This window comes from Ovis canadensis, chromosome 10, assembly GCF_042477335.2.
Source record: "Ovis canadensis isolate MfBH-ARS-UI-01 breed Bighorn chromosome 10, ARS-UI_OviCan_v2, whole genome shotgun sequence".
Lineage (NCBI taxonomy): Eukaryota > Metazoa > Chordata > Mammalia > Artiodactyla > Bovidae > Ovis > Ovis canadensis.
In genome coordinates, this window is record NC_091254.1 from 16,840,217 (window position 1) to 16,856,050 (window position 15,834).

General features: G+C 35.7%; 1 protein-coding gene across 3 annotated transcripts in view; it reads left to right on the forward strand.

The window, feature by feature from the left end:
- DIAPH3 (diaphanous related formin 3) overlaps nucleotides 1-15,834 on the forward strand; it is a 562,554-nt gene that overhangs the window by 380,653 nt on the left and 166,067 nt on the right. For all 3 annotated transcript variants that reach the window (XM_069602158.1, XM_069602160.1, XM_069602159.1), the window contains one exon: nucleotides 770-905. In XM_069602158.1, coding sequence (XP_069458259.1) covers nucleotides 770-905 — 136 coding nt within the window. The remainder of the gene's footprint in view (nucleotides 1-769; nucleotides 906-15,834) is intronic.

Sequence of the window (15,834 nt, forward strand, 5' to 3'; positions counted from 1 at the left end):
ATTATATAACCTCTTTGGCTTCATCGGTGCTGAGAATAGTCTCCACAGGAGATTGTAATGTGATGACATGCTGTTTGTTGGCACTTTGAAAACTTCATGTTTACCTGCTGATTCCTACAAATGCCACAGGAATGGCATTTCTTGATTTGCATAAAGCTTATAAAAAGTACAAAAATAACTAGTCTCATATCTATTGAGATCTTGTGTTTCACTTATCATTATTGGTTTTGATGAACAGTCAGAGGCCCTGACTTTGAAATGCCATGTATTTCTTTAGTCATCCTTCTGATACTTCTATCTGTATGAAAGAAATTGTGAAACATAGATTATCATATAAAGTAGCCATTACAGTATTTCTGCTTTTTATCATTGTTTCATAAGTTATTTTTCTTGTACTCAGTGGTTTATTTACTAAAGGAGGTATGGGAGAGTAATACATTTGCTAGGCACTCTTTTGGAAGTACATATAGGAAAACAGTTTTGATTTGTAAATTAAGTCCTTTTTTTATTTTTAGTTTCTGTCTTCCTTCTCTTAGTTGATTTCACTAAGATGCAGGTGCTTTAAACGTAACAGTTGTATTTTTAGATACATAATACTTTTAAGGAGGATTCATGTGCAAATCTTTTAAAAGACTGTGTTACTAATTAAAGAAGTAACCATTACCTAAAAAGATATTTAACTGCAGTTTTACAGGTGAATAATTTTACATTTTCTTTGTTTAATCATTGTGGTTAAAATTGATCATTTTCCAAAATTTGGTTATAACAGCAAGCAATGAAGGAGAATGTCAAAAAAAGAGAAGAAGAGGAAAAAGAAAAACGTGCCAAGATAGCCAAAGAATTGGCAGAGAAGGAAAGATTTGAACGCCAACAAAAGAAAAAGCGCTTATTAGAGATGAAGACTGGTGAGTACTATCAAATTTGCTATTTATATTGTATACCAAGATTAATCGGCAGTTTAATATCCTTCTGTGAAAAAGGAAGACGTCTTCACTTATTTCTGTTTTTAAACAGTAGAGCAATTCTTTCTTTTACGGGTTTTCCCCACTTCAGATTAATAACAAGTAGTGTTTTCATTCTGACATTGGTCATGGGTGGTTTTGCTGTAGTTCTATTATATGAGCATTTCTTTGGCTACTACTTAAATAACCAGTCTGCAATAATTTATTTCAGTGAATAAATTAACAGCTATAGGAAACTGAGAAATTCTACAGGACAGGTAACCTATTTTCTTTAACAAAATACTCTTAAAGAAGGGGGGAAAAATGATGGAGAGGACACTTATTGATTAAGAGACGTATCAACCAGCTGTTATAAATGGAACTCATGTATACTGCAGTCCAAACAAATGTAGAAAAACGTAGTCTGAAAAATCTGAATGCTTTAGTTTTTTCTTGTAGACATTATTACAACATTGTTGTGAATATGTTTTAAAGTGTCTTTTAGAGACTCATGGTGAAGTTTTATAGAGGAAAAGATGTAATGTCTTGGATTTCAGTCAAAATAGCCTTGCATGACGAATAGGCATGTGTACAGATGACACAAGAATGACTACAAATAGTACTTAGTGAAGTTGAGCGATGGGTACTTGGAGGGTAGGCTATGTTCACGATACCATTTTCTCTACTTTGAAATTTTTAAATTCTCTATTTTGAAATTTTCTTTAATAAAAAGTTCTTAGAAAAAATTGAAAAGAAAAAGTACAAAAATTATTGTTTTGCAGAAACATATATGTGTATTTTCTAAATTTAAAACGTACCACTAACTTAGAAGCAAAAGAGGTAAAATATAGTTATATTTTTGCCCCCTCTAAATCCTGGTTCTTCCACCTCCAAGCCACCAAAGACTGTAGAAGACTAATTAAAATCTATCAGCCTCTCTGCTAAATTACCATAGTTTACAGCTTAGGGCTGCAAACTCACCTGAAGTTTCTCTGAGGGTAAAAACCAAGATGCTTTTTTTGCCTTCTTCACTTCTATTTTTACAGACATATTTTATCTTTAATAAAGCAAGCTGAGTACCTTGATGTATTGCACAAGTTTTACCCAGGGGTTAAAAAATCATCCAGGCACAATTTCTTATTTATAAGAGTACACTTGAAATCCATAAAGTGTTCACAGAAATATCTTAAAGTGTTAACACAATGTAGATCAGGACAATTAAGCATTGATTTTTAAAAGATGCTTCTGGAAACCTTTTAAAATAATATATTACTGTCTAGTTTACCAGACATTCAGGTGTTTGAACATTATTAGTTCATTGAGTTTTGGTAAACAAGTCATCTGGATGGATTGCTTGATGGCAGATTGACTGTGTATTGTTGGGGATTTTACCTAAGGGTCTGTCATACAAAGCCTCTTAGCAATCAACCTGGAAGGTTGAAACCTGACAGGAAGCAAAAGTTTTAATGAACCTTCGTATCCAATGTAACCTTAATAATATTTTCATTTAATTTTCTTTTTCTTCTGGAGGAAGCTTCCATTTTTAAAGATAACTATGTTTATTTTATTTTTCAATTTGAAAGTAATATTTTCCTGTTGTAGAAGACAAATGGCTGGCCATTCCCTTCTCCAGGGGATCTTCCTGACCCAGGGATTGAACCTGGGTCTCCTGAATTGCAGGTGGACTCTTTACTTTATGAGCCACCAGAGAAGCCCTAAGTTTATTTTATTTTCCAATTTGAAAATAGTAATTTCATGTTATAGAAGACACCTAAAAAGTATTTTAATCAAAAGACCATAATCCAAGGAATCGCTGTTAATATCTTGACCCATTTTTCTTTAAATTTTTAAAGCTTCTGTCTTTTAACAGTAGTTACATGACTCTAGCCAACAGACAGTTTAGTGTCTCACATTACTTCCTGAATTTCCAGAATGTTTCATTTTATGTAAATTATGATTTTTAATTTGTAATTTTTAATATCTGTTATTGCATCCATTGAAAGTATCATGTCTAATTTAACTTGCAGTTAATTTTGCATTCATTAGTATGAGGTCATAGAGAAATATTTATTTTCAACTTTTCTGTGTGATAGTTATTTGGGCATACCTAATGCATAAGTGGACTTTCCTGGTGGCTGACGGTAAAGCGTCTGCCTACAATGCGGGAGACCTGGGTTCAATCCCTGGGTCGTGAAGATCTCCTGGAGAAGGAAATGGCAACCCACTCCAATATTCTTGCGTGGAAAATCCCATGGATGGAGGAGCCTGATAGGCTGCAGTCCATGGGGTCGCAAAGAGGCTGACACGACTGAGCGACTTCACTCACTCACTCAATGCATAAGTAATTGAAAAGTGTTTGTAATTATTAGAATATGAAAGAAAAAAGGTTAAATAGTTTTAAGATTCTTGGTGCATGCTACCAAACTGATTTCCAGAAATATTTTTCTACTTTCACCAACTTTTACTATTTAGTTTATGAATGTGCCTTGGTTTGATATTTCTCATTTTGTAAGGTTTTTGTTAACTTAATAGGTTAAAAAGTTGTATTTTATTATCTTAACTTGCATTTCTGTGAGTACTACTGAAACTGGACTTTTTTCCAAATGTCTGCGGAGCATTTGCATTTCTTCCTTTGTGTGTGGCATTGTCTTATTTTTCTCATAGATTTATGTATTCATTATGTATCAATATTTACATTAAAATTTTTTTTACTTTTTTAAAATAACATAACCATGTATTACTGTATCAAGTGGCAAAGCTCAACAATGCAAAATCAAAATTACTTTTGCACCAACCTGATAATTTTACATACGGTAATGCATATGTTTCAGTGCTACTCTTCTCAATTCTTCCAAACCTCTCTTTTCCCCTCTGTGTCCAGAAGTCTCTGTCTTCGTCTCCACATGCCTTGCACATAGGTTCATCAGTACCATCTTTCTAGATTCCATATATAAATTGCTTCCTTTTTGTGTAATATTTTATTGTAATCTTTGCTTTTGTGACTTTTTTACTATCGTATCTAAGTTTAGAAAATCATTCCTTTGATAATTTCTTATTCCGCTTCAATTTTTTTTTAGTTTAAGTTATTTGTAATACTATTTTCTCCATTTATTTGTAATTCTGTCTTAGTTATTCATATATTTGACACGTAGTTTTTAATATGCTAGAATCTGTTTCTGAGTTCCGTCAAAACTGTGCTATTTTAACCATCATTTATGTCCAATAGTTTGTTTATATTGTGTTAAGGTTGTTACTTTTCTGTTGTTAATTATTAAGATAAAATTGAATATTTTTGATTTTAAAATAAATTTAAGAAAAGTTTTCTGTTGCATCCTTTGACCTACTAGATTATTTTATAGAACATTTTCCATACTATCCTTTCCCCAACATGGTCTGAAAAGTTTTATCATGGATGAGTCTCAAATAAATGTAAGGCTCTCACTTGATAGAGATTTCCAAAACCGTTAGATGCTGAGGTCCCTTTGTGCCATACACTCCGTCATTTTCCAGGAGAGTATTCTTCAAAGAATATTCTGGCTGACATTGACTTATATAAACTATTAAATAAATACTTTAGTGCATCTTAAAAAATATTATATTATGTGTGACTATTTTAAAAGGTTTAATCAAAGCCTTTTGATAAAAGACGATACAACTTTTGGTACAGCAGAAAGCTTTGATGTTCTTTTGAAAACATTTGAAAATTTTGTAACTCAAGTTTTAATTTTTTTCTTATAGGCTATAGCATTTTAAAGAATCTAGAATTGAGGGCTATATCCCAAATTTTATGGTACATAAACATATAATTTTCTCACCAAAGTAAAAGACCTCTTCTGAAATCCCAGTAAATAGTGATTATTCTGAATGGTCTTTAATTTTCCTTTAAACATACCATGATTATTAGCATAGAAAAACTAGGTATTCAGTCTCAATATTATTGTAGCTATTATAACCAAGTAAGTCATATAAGTATCAAATATATTATTACTGATATGTTGATACCTTTCTTTATATTCAAAAATAGTATAAATATGAAGTAACCTTTTTCTTTCCATATTAGGTACAGAACATACTTTTTGTCACTGGGTATTATATTGTTATGAAAAATGTAAGTGCTGAGGTCTTCCATTATTATTTTATTGTTATAGAAAAAATTAATAGCTATGCCACTTTTGTTTCTTTTATTCAGCCACAGTTTTTTACCCCCCTCAGCGTGCTAGAATTGCAGTGATAAATAAGGACAAATAAGATTACTGTTGTAATGAAGTTTAAAATTCTAATATGAGGGTCATTATCTTATCTTATTATCTTATATTTGTAATTATTTTATACATCTTATACATAACCATCTGTATAATATAATTTCAGATTATAGAAAGTTATGTGAAGTAAAGTAAGACGAGATAATGAGATGGAAATGGAGACTGGCTGGGTTGGTTAGTGCACGTGATGAATTTTGGTCCTCAGAACTCAGAAAGGAGAATATTAAGATAGCAGACTTACTAATTTAAAGTATTGGTTACAAAACTCCTTATAAACTGTTAGGATAACTAGGCTCGTGTGATTTACTATCCTATATATGCTAATATTGTGAACTTTTTAAACATCTTATTGTGAAGATAGCTAAATTTTCATGTATTTCTTTCTGGGTGTTATTATTTTCATGTAGAACATACTGTTACTGTAATCTTTATAGAAGTTATCAGCCTGACTTTCCTTTTCTCTAAAGAAAATAGAAGGGCACATTGTCTAATTCACAGTTGTGCTTTGTCACCTCTGGATCGGGGACTGTTTGTTTTGTCTGTTTTTGTGTGTAGAACACATACTCCTGAATGAAACAGGGGAGAAAAGTCTTCAACCCTGCCCTGCCCTAAACACACAGGGAGCTTCCTTCCATCTATTTTTATGACTGTAGTATTTTCATCATGCAAATAAGAACTATATTTTCACAGATGTACAAATGCTTGCATCACCACCTGAGGTAGTGGAGTAAATTTAATTCCTGCTCTTTCTTATCCATTGTAAATCACTACTTGCCCATGGCAAGAGAGCAAACAACTATTTGAAAGTCTACTATTTATTATCACTATCATTTCCGAATGTTATTTTTGTTAGTAGAATGAAAATAAACACTGAATAGTGGGCTAAGTTTTACTGAGAAGAAAAGTGCAGCATTAAAAACCCGTTAGAGCAGCAAGACTAAGCAGCACCCCATCTCGTGTTATCATGTGATGGGATTAAAAGGCCATTTGTCTCATTTTCGTTCTGTTTGGAAATGATGAGCCTGGAGGTCTCTTAAATAATCACATGTGCAGTTGTTATTTCTGTTGAATGGTTTGATATTACATAAAACAAACAACTGCATTTTCAAGATGTCTTTAATTGGCTGAATTTTGAATACATTTTCTAAGGTTGATGTTTAAATTTGAGTTATTTTAATTTGCAAGATAGTGAAAGTATTAAATATCTGATGTAGAAATTTGTAAGTATAGACACTAAAATTTATTTAAAGTGCATAGCTATCCTTATATGTGATCATTTCTAGTGAGACGAATAGTGAATTTGTGTGATTATGTATGACTTTTTCAAAACTGCACTTCAGTTTCTTAATCATGGAAAAGAATAGGGTGTTTGATAATAGAATTCAAGTATTATGCTTTAAGACTTCCCAAGTATGTAAGTTGATTCACTTAATTTTTAAATTGCACATCAAAAGGGTCTTGAAATGGACCCAGTGTTATATAATTATGTTTTGTGGAGGAAGTAAATAAGAGCTTATTTAATGGAGCAATAAAAACTATATGAGCAGCTTCTATATTTTAGTCTTTAGGTTTGCAGTTTGTTTATTATTTATTAGACTTAAATGTCTCATTTGGTACAACTTCAGTCTATTAAATAAAGAGATAATTAGCTTTTAGAAATCTGTTGTTTACCCACATGGCCAAAACTGCTCCTTTGTTTTCTATTTTGCAATTTAGAATAACTAAGCAATTAGGCCTCCATTTTAGAGGAAATGCATATTACAGAAATACTGCTTGAGAATGTCTCTGCCAGTCTCAACAGAGATGCAGTTAATGTGTGTACTTGCTTTTACGAAGGATTGACGTTTACCCTTTCCTTTACATATATACAAAACTTAGATTATTTTCCATAATTGCATATAGCCTAGTTTTATAGACTTTCTCTTCTCTAGAGCTTTCAGTTTTGTAGCATCTTCTGACTGTTGATGATGCTTAAGAGACTAATTTATTTCTCTGTTTAGAAGAATATAATAAATTTGCATTGCTTTTTTTCTTACCTTCAGATTTTATGAAATAATAATAATGATACTAGTAATAAAAGCAATAACACCCAATATTACTGGTATTATTACTACTACCACCACCATTTTATAGATCACATATTGTTTTCCAGGCTCTGAGTATGTTTATTACTGCATGTAATAGTTGCAATGATCTTAGGAGACTATTTTTATCAGAGTCAATTAATTCCTTTTGTACATAGTCACAGATTTAGCAAGCCAATACTCATGTTTTCTGACCACGGTTCATATTTCTATTTTTATTTCTTAAAATTTTTTAAATTGGCATATAGTTGATTTACAGTACTGTATTATTTCAAGTTTATAGCTTTAGATTATTTTCTATTATAGGTTATTACCTTTTAAGAGATGCAGATTCGATCCTGGGGTCAGGAAGATTCCCTGGAGGAGAAAATGGCAACCCTCTCCAGTATTTGGCTGGAGAATCCCACAAAGAGTCAGACAAAGAGTCTGACTCTCACAAAGAGTCAGACATGACTGACGTGACTCAGCATGCACACATAGGTTATTACAGGATATTGAATATAGTTCCTTGTGCTATACAGTAAATCCTTATTGTTTATTTTATATATAGTGGTAATTTATCCCTCCCCTCCTCCTGTCCTCTTTGGTAATGATGTTTGCTTTCTATGTGTGTGAGTCTGTTTCTGTTTTGTAAATCAGGAGATTTGTATTATTTCTTTAGATTTCACATATAAGGAATATCATATAGTACTTGTCTCTCTCTGTCTGACTTACTTCATTTAGTATGATGTAAGGTTGATAACCCGAAGGTTGTGTTTTTTTTTATTCCTTTACTGGTGACGACTTAACCATTATAGAGAAAAATGGGACCAAAACAACCTTAGTAACTGGTGACAGGCACTGGACTATACCTATGTGGAGAATTGTCCTCTCTGAAAACCTTTGAGAGGCACTACTATCTCTTCAGTAGTACCATGCCGGTGGTTTTCCCTTTGTCCTCAGAAGTTCTGAGAGGACTGCCAAATTAGGAGTGCTTCCCTGATGCTTCTTTGATTCTTCTGCTCGTTCAAAGATTTGGAGGAGGGATTTTTCAGTGGTCTGGATAGGTCTGAGCCCATAGCTCAGTAGCTCTGAAGGGAGCAAAAATGTCACCAGGATTTTCACTGCTTGACCCAGGTTGGAGGTTAGGAACCCAGGGACTCACTGTGTAGTGTTTTTGAAAGGGCACAGACACCTTAGTGTGCTTTACTAGAGCTCAAGTGCCCTGAAACACCCACCCCCAGCTCTACCATGTGACCTTTTTTTTCCGGAGTGTATTGAGACTGAGACCCCATGAAATAGAATCAGGGGTTGTCTGGTGGGAGACTTTTCCTAGAGTCTCACCAGTACAATACAGGTTTTCATTTGTGTGCAGGAGTCTCTCACTGGAAAGCACAGCTTCAATTGTGGAAACTCACTCAGAGAGCGGCTTTTGTGTGCCTGACAGATGTCTTCTCTATGTGGCTGTGCAGTGCTCACGCACCATTTTGTCTCCTTGAAAAAGGCCTAGAAAAGAGAAATTAGGAGAGGAGGCTTGCAAACTCTCTAGCACAATCTACCTTGAAACCTTGATTCTTTTTTTTTGTTTTTAACTTTAAATGTGTCCTTCTTTGTTAAACATCATTATGGTACATCTTCACACTAATTGGTTTATGGCTCATCTAATATTAAAAATCATTTGCATTGCCCTTCTGAGAATTATATAATATTCAGTTCAGTTCAATCACTCAGTCAATAATTTTGATCTTATTACAGTGTGAAGATAATATAACTTTAATAACATCAGCTACGTTTATTGTATGTAGTTGAGGACTCAACACAGTAGCATCATCCTTATATATAATCTTGAGTACTCCTTAGATAACTGTCTCCCTAATCAGTAGTTATTAATACAGTGTGCACTTTCCAAACAGTGCATTATTGTCACCATGAGCCCTTCCATGTCAGGTGGCCAGTTCTGAGTTGAATTATTATTTGTATTTGATGGAACGTTGTTACCCTTAATTTCAGAGATAGATGTTGAATATTGTCTTGTTTTCAGGCATGATCACAAATCTCTCTGTTTTTTAAAAAACTTATCTCATTTCTGTAGTCTAATGATTCTCTTTAAACGTTACATAAATCTTTTTTAGCATTTACCCTGAGAAACAGAGGCCTCCATAAACCTTCAGTTGTTTTAGATCCAGAGGATATAGACTTTTGAACCCGGCTGTTACTTTATCCAATCTATTATACTATACTCTTTATACATACATATACACACATATCAGGGATGATATGAATTTCACCTTTTTTCAACTATTATATATATATAGATAGATAGATATATAAATGTGTATGAAAGTGAAAGGGAAGTTGCTCAGTAGTGTCCGACTCTTTGTGACCCATGGACTGTAGCCCACCAAGCTCCTCTGTCCATGGGATTCTCCAGGCAAGAATACTGGAGTGAGTTGCCATTTCCTTCTCCAGGGGATCGTCCCAACCCAGGGATCGAACCCAGGTCTCCCACATTGCAGGCAGACGCTTTAACCTCTGCACCACCAGGGAAGCCCTTATAAATGTGTATATATACATATATACACATAAATACATATATATAAATGTGTGTGTGTATATATATATTTGTGCAAGGCAGCCAATCAGAGAAAATTGCAACCAACACAGAACTGTTTAGGTCATTTGAACAGTTAAATATATCTACAACCCCTTTTACAACTCAAAAATGTATGGTGCTCTGAAAATCAGAAATTTTTGTGTCCAAACTGATTTGATGCCAAACCTGACTTGAATTGATAGGCGGCTCCATCAAATGTGAATACTCGCGTTGCAGAAATAAAAAGATTTTTAATTAGAGGATGCAGCTCTAAGTTGCTCCGGGTTTGTTGTGATTTTACAGTGTGTACACCTTTTGACCTTTCCACAATCTGCAAAACTTCAGTTCTGAAAAAGCTGACTGCAGAGCTTACAGATGAGAGACTGTCGCCTTGAACTTCTCAGTGACTGTCCTCCTCTGTGTTGAACTGGTTATACCATCCACTCCACCTCTGGCCTAGTCATGACTACTTCTCTGAGTTTATGTAGATGTTCTCTCTGCCATCAGTACTTTCTTCCTAATTCTTAACTGACTGAATCTTACAAAATGTGATTTAACAATTCTTGCATTCTCCGAAAAGTCTTCTCTGAATATTTGCCCTTGATTGTAGACAGTCTCTTTTTTATAAACTGTTATAGTCTTACCATATTAATTATGTATGGAATGTTTGGTTATGGTCATTTTATTTGCTTTAGTCTTATGCTTCTAGTAAGTTGTGCATTTTTCAAGAACATGGCCTTACACATTCTTTTTTTTATAGGACCTGTGTGCACATAGTAAATACCCAGAAAGACACTTAGAAGATTTGCCAAAAAATTGATACATAGCTGGTTGAAAGACATTTGTTTCCTTTTGTGTTCAGTTGAGCATATTGTTATTTACATGGAAAGTAAAAATGTGGATCAAGCTACAGCTCTTGAGCCAAGTCATCCTGCACTTATTTTTATAAATAATATTTGTTGGAAGATAGCCACACTCTTACCTTTACATATCATCTATGGCTGCCTCTGTAGTACAAGTATGGTACTAAGTAAGTAAGTGAGACACGGACTGTTTGTCTCGTATTTGCTATCTGGTTTTTTGAGAAAAAGTCTCCCAACTCCTGATATATGTCAGTAATCTATAGATATTATTCTTTCAGTTTGGTAACACAGAGTTTAAAAGAAAACTGTTCTATTAACTGTTTTAAAAAATCTTCCTGTGGCCAAAGCGTACATTTGCAGAGTGGCTGATCTGCGTTGCAAACAGAGGATCTGGTGGTTAAATCAGTGAAGAATATTGATACACATCTCCAGCAGCAGCTTACCTGACTTTTAGATTCTGTTCATCTGGAATGGAGAGCTGTGCAGTTGAACTTTTGACATGCCAGCGAGAGCCGGGACCGACAGTTGGTCCCAGTCCAGCCAGCACGGCCATTGTCCTCCTACCCTTTCATCCGCGCTTTGTCCGCAGCGTTGCTGTGCTGTTGTTAGTATGTTAGTATTTTGAGATGAAAATATCAGTGTGTCAGAAGGGCGTGGGGGAGCCAGGCGTTTATTTCTTTATTAATAGGCCGTCTCTCTTCTTTTCCGATTTTTGGTCATTTTGACATTAAATCCCTAAAGTCGAAGGAAATTCATTCAGTGGTGTTGAACTTGGTCAAGAAAGTTGCTCCAAGTCTGAAGTGAATATCTTGCTGAGTAAAAAGAAACTAAGTAGTGCTTGGCTTTGGATGATGGCTAAGTATACCCTTAGGCAGACTGGGAAAATTAACCAGAGAAATTGAATATTTATGTGTTACTTGAAAAAGGTATAAATAGGCATTAGTGCTTAGATGAAATTAGACATTATTTTATAATAGGATTTTAAAATATTGTTTCCTGGATAGCTTCCTTCCTGAGATAGCCAATGTTCTTCAAGAAAATTAGAAGCAGCGTAATATTAATGAAGTTAACACTGAGGACAGCCTTTACACAGGCGAGGATGCCCTAAGGCAGGAAGAATTTGACAGACTGCTGTAATACAGAAAATAGATGACTGATTGTTTTTGGAACAAGCAATTCTTGAGAGACATTGCCAGCTAGAGTGAATTATGTCACCATCGAACTTTCACCAGTAATTATCATTAATGGGTGAAAGTGACAGTAATTTTAGTTTAATAGAATCCTTTGAATGTTCATTTTTAAACTATTAGTGGTATTCGTGAAGGAACTCTTGCAAAGCAGAAACATTTCTGTCAAAATTAGTGTTGAGTTAGAGGCTCCATCACCAGCCTTCAGGAGACTTGTGTAAAGTATCATTGCAGGAGGAGCCTGCAGTGCCCTCCAAAACCATTCCCTCTCCACTGCTTTGACTTCCCATTAGTTCCAAGCTTCCCAATATGCAGCATTTCCTCCTTTTAGCTCAACTGCAGAATATTCTTCAAATGTCATAAAGTCAAGAAGATTGGTGAACAAAAGGGATTCTTTATTTAAAAGTCAAGAATTAAGAAAAAGTCAGGTTTTCTATTGCACTTAAGATGTATAATTATTGATTGAATTGAAATTATGATCACTTGTTTCCAATAGATATTCTTCATCCTAATTAGATTATGTTTTCACAGGTAAATAAAAGTACTTACTTTTCTTTTTCTTTGCCCTCCATTATTTATTTTAATATGGAACAATGTTGAGCTCTCAAAAAAGCATAGTAATTTTTCATAGTACTCAGTCACTATTTCTTCACTGCATGGAGTATTTTTATTAGATTGAGGTTAAATCAGTAAGTAAATAAATCTCTTACGTGTTTTCATAGTTGCTCCTGCTACCACTCTGCTGTGTCTGTATCTGTTATCCTCTGATTTCAGCTTTGGTAGATGAAAGTGTGTCACTTGTGATCATGGGGAGCACCTTTGATCCTTGCAGAAAGGCCCTACTGTTTGCTCACCTTCCCCACAGATTGCAGCCTTTGGAGAACTTTTCCATGGGATGCTCAAGGAACTTGGTCCAAGGAAACCTGAGGTCTGGGTTTACTGTGTTCTAACTGATTCTTCTATTTCAGCACTTTGCTGTGCCCAATGTTGCAATCTGAGACAGTGATGTTTCCTAAATCATGGGGGTATCTGCTGAGATTCAACATAGAATGGCCTCATGGTACATTTAGAGTCACAGTGGAGAATTTATGAACTGTCTGTTCTGTGCCTGGAAAGTTAGAAGAGCTCAAATGATAGAAAGCTTTGTTCAGAACTGCTGCACTCACATCATGGGAGAAAACTTGGGAAGGAGGGTTGGTTTTCCAGTTTTCCTCCTCCCCAAGAGGAAATTTCCATTTTATGTTTTACACCGTCCTCTTCCTAAAGCAGTGCACCTTGATGGGCTAGAAATAGAATACAAACTCATTGCCATCTACCGACTCTAAAAAGGGAACACCAAGAAGAGAAGGGAGATGTGTCCGCAACAGTGTTTAGCATTGTTAGAATCAGAGCAGTTCTTCCATAGAGGCCTGGGGTGGGGGGTCAATGTGCCTCAGTTTCCTCCCTAACAATAGAATTTTTATAATATCTGAAAACTGAGGGGACTTCCCTGGTGGCTCAGACAGTAAAGAATCCACCTGCAATGCAGGAAACGTGGGTTCGATCCCTGGGTCAGGAAGATCCCCTGGAGAAGGAAATGGCAGTACTCTTGCCTGGAGAATCCCTTGGACAGAGGAGCCTGGTGGGCTACAGTCCATGGGGTCGCAAGAGTCGGATACGACTGAGTGACTGACACACACAGCTTAGCTAAGGGAGGCTTGTGTGTATTTGTGTGTGATTGCTCTTACCCTGCTTCAATTAGAGGGTGGCTAACTATGAAAATAAAAATCATAAGTTTCAAGAATTTGGTGTACTCTCCCTAAAAACTTATCAGAGCCCTCTTTGGAGTAAAAAGTTTCTCTCATTTCATTAGTTAGATGATATGTATCTTCTATAGAATATGAAAAAAGAAGAAAATGACACAAAACATTTACTATAATTATTTTGAATGACACTTCAATTAATGTTCTGATTTAGCTGCTTTATACGTGAAAATTAAACATACTTAAATTTCTTGAGAAATTTACAAACTAAAATTCTCTCATACAAAAATAGTCACATTTAAAAAAAAAACAAACCTTTCAAAATGAGTTTCTGTTTTAATACAGTATCTTTCCATAGCAGGTGTTCAGTAAGCACTTTTAAAATATTAATGTAATTCATGTCTGTGGGACAAAAATCCCTCAATTGTACACATTCTATTTAAGTAGACTCACTTCAAAATCACTGCAGATGGTGACTGCAGCCATGAAATTAAAGGATGCTTGCTCCTTGGAAGGAAAGCTATGACCAACACAGACAGCATATGAAAAAGCAGAGACATTACTTTGCCAACAAAGGTTTGTCTAGTCAAAGCTATGATTTTTCCAGTAGTCATGTATGGATGTAAGAGTTGGACTATAAAGAGAGCTGAGCACCAAAGAATTGATGCTTTTGAACTATGGTGTTGGAGAAGACTCTTGAAAGTCCCTTGGACTGCAAGGAGATCCAGCCAGTCCATCCTAAAGGAGATCAGTCCTGAATATTCATTGGAAGGACTGATGTTGAAGCTGAAGCTCCAGTCCTTTGCCCACCTGATGCGAAGAGCTGACTCACTGGGAAAGACCCTGATGCTGGGAAAGATTGAGGGCAGGAGGAGAAGGGGACGACAGAGGATGAGAAGATTGGATGGCATCACCGGCTCAATGGAGCTGAGTTTGGGTAAACTCTGGGAGGACAGGTAAACTCCCTGGATGGACAGGGAGGCCTGGCGTGCTGCAGTCCATGGGGTCTCAAAGAGTCAGACACGACTGAGTGACTGAACTGACTGACTGACTTAAAGGTAAACTGACCTAATCCCATTACAAGATGTGACATCTGTCAAGTTTGTTGCTCCTGTAGCACTGACATCAAATAGGTATTTCAGTCAAAAGAACAAATTCAAGTCTGCAAAGATACAATATTTCTATAAATACAGTTTAATTTCTAACCTTGAACCACCAGCCTGCCTGTTGGTAAAGAACTTAGGTAATTCTCTGTGTGTTTTAACTCAGTAATTCTAGTGTAGAATCCAGTTATTGATGTTTGAAATTCCCTGCCAAGCTCTCTCCCCAAAGGAACTCCAAGCTTGAAAGTCAGCTTGGGGTATACTCCTAAGGTTGTGTATTCTTCTTGACTGAGTTCTGTCTGGACACCAAACACCCTCCCTGCTTAGATATAATTTCTTCTGCCTGCTTTTGGTAAAAATGATGTCTGTTTTGCTCTTAAATCATGACCCATGAGATCTGATGGGTTGCTCTTAGATACCTCCTTTGCTCCCTGACGTTTGTTCTTGTTCAGTTGCTAAGTCGTGGCTGACTCTTTGTGACCCCATGAATTGCAACACACCAGGTTTCTCTGTCCTTCAGTATCTCCCGGAGTTTGCTCAAACTAATGTCTGTTGATTTGATGGTGTCATTCAACCATCTCATTCTCTGTCAATCCCTTCTCCTCCTGCCCTCAGTCTTTCCCAACATCAGTTTGCTCAAACTAATGTCTGTTGATTTGATGGTGTCATTCAACCATCTCATTCTCTGTCAATCCCTTCTCCTCCTGCCCTCAGTCTTTCCCAACATCAGTGTCTTTTCCAGTGCGCTGACTCTTCTCATCAGGTGGCGCGAGTATGGGAGCTTCAGCTTCAACATCAGTCCTTCCAGTGGATATTTAGGGTTGATTTCCTTTAAGATTGAATGGTTTGTTCTCCTTGCAGTCCAAGAGACTCTCAAGAGTCTTCTCCAACACCACGGTTCAAAAGCATCAGTTCTCCAGCACTCAGCCTTCTTTATGGTCCAACTCTCACATCCTTAAGTAACTAGTGGAAAAACCATAGCTTTGACTAGACGGACCTTTGTTTGTTAAGTGATGTTTCTGATTTTTATCTTGCTGTCTAGGTTTGTGATGTTCAGACGTGTATCTGAATTCTTTGATG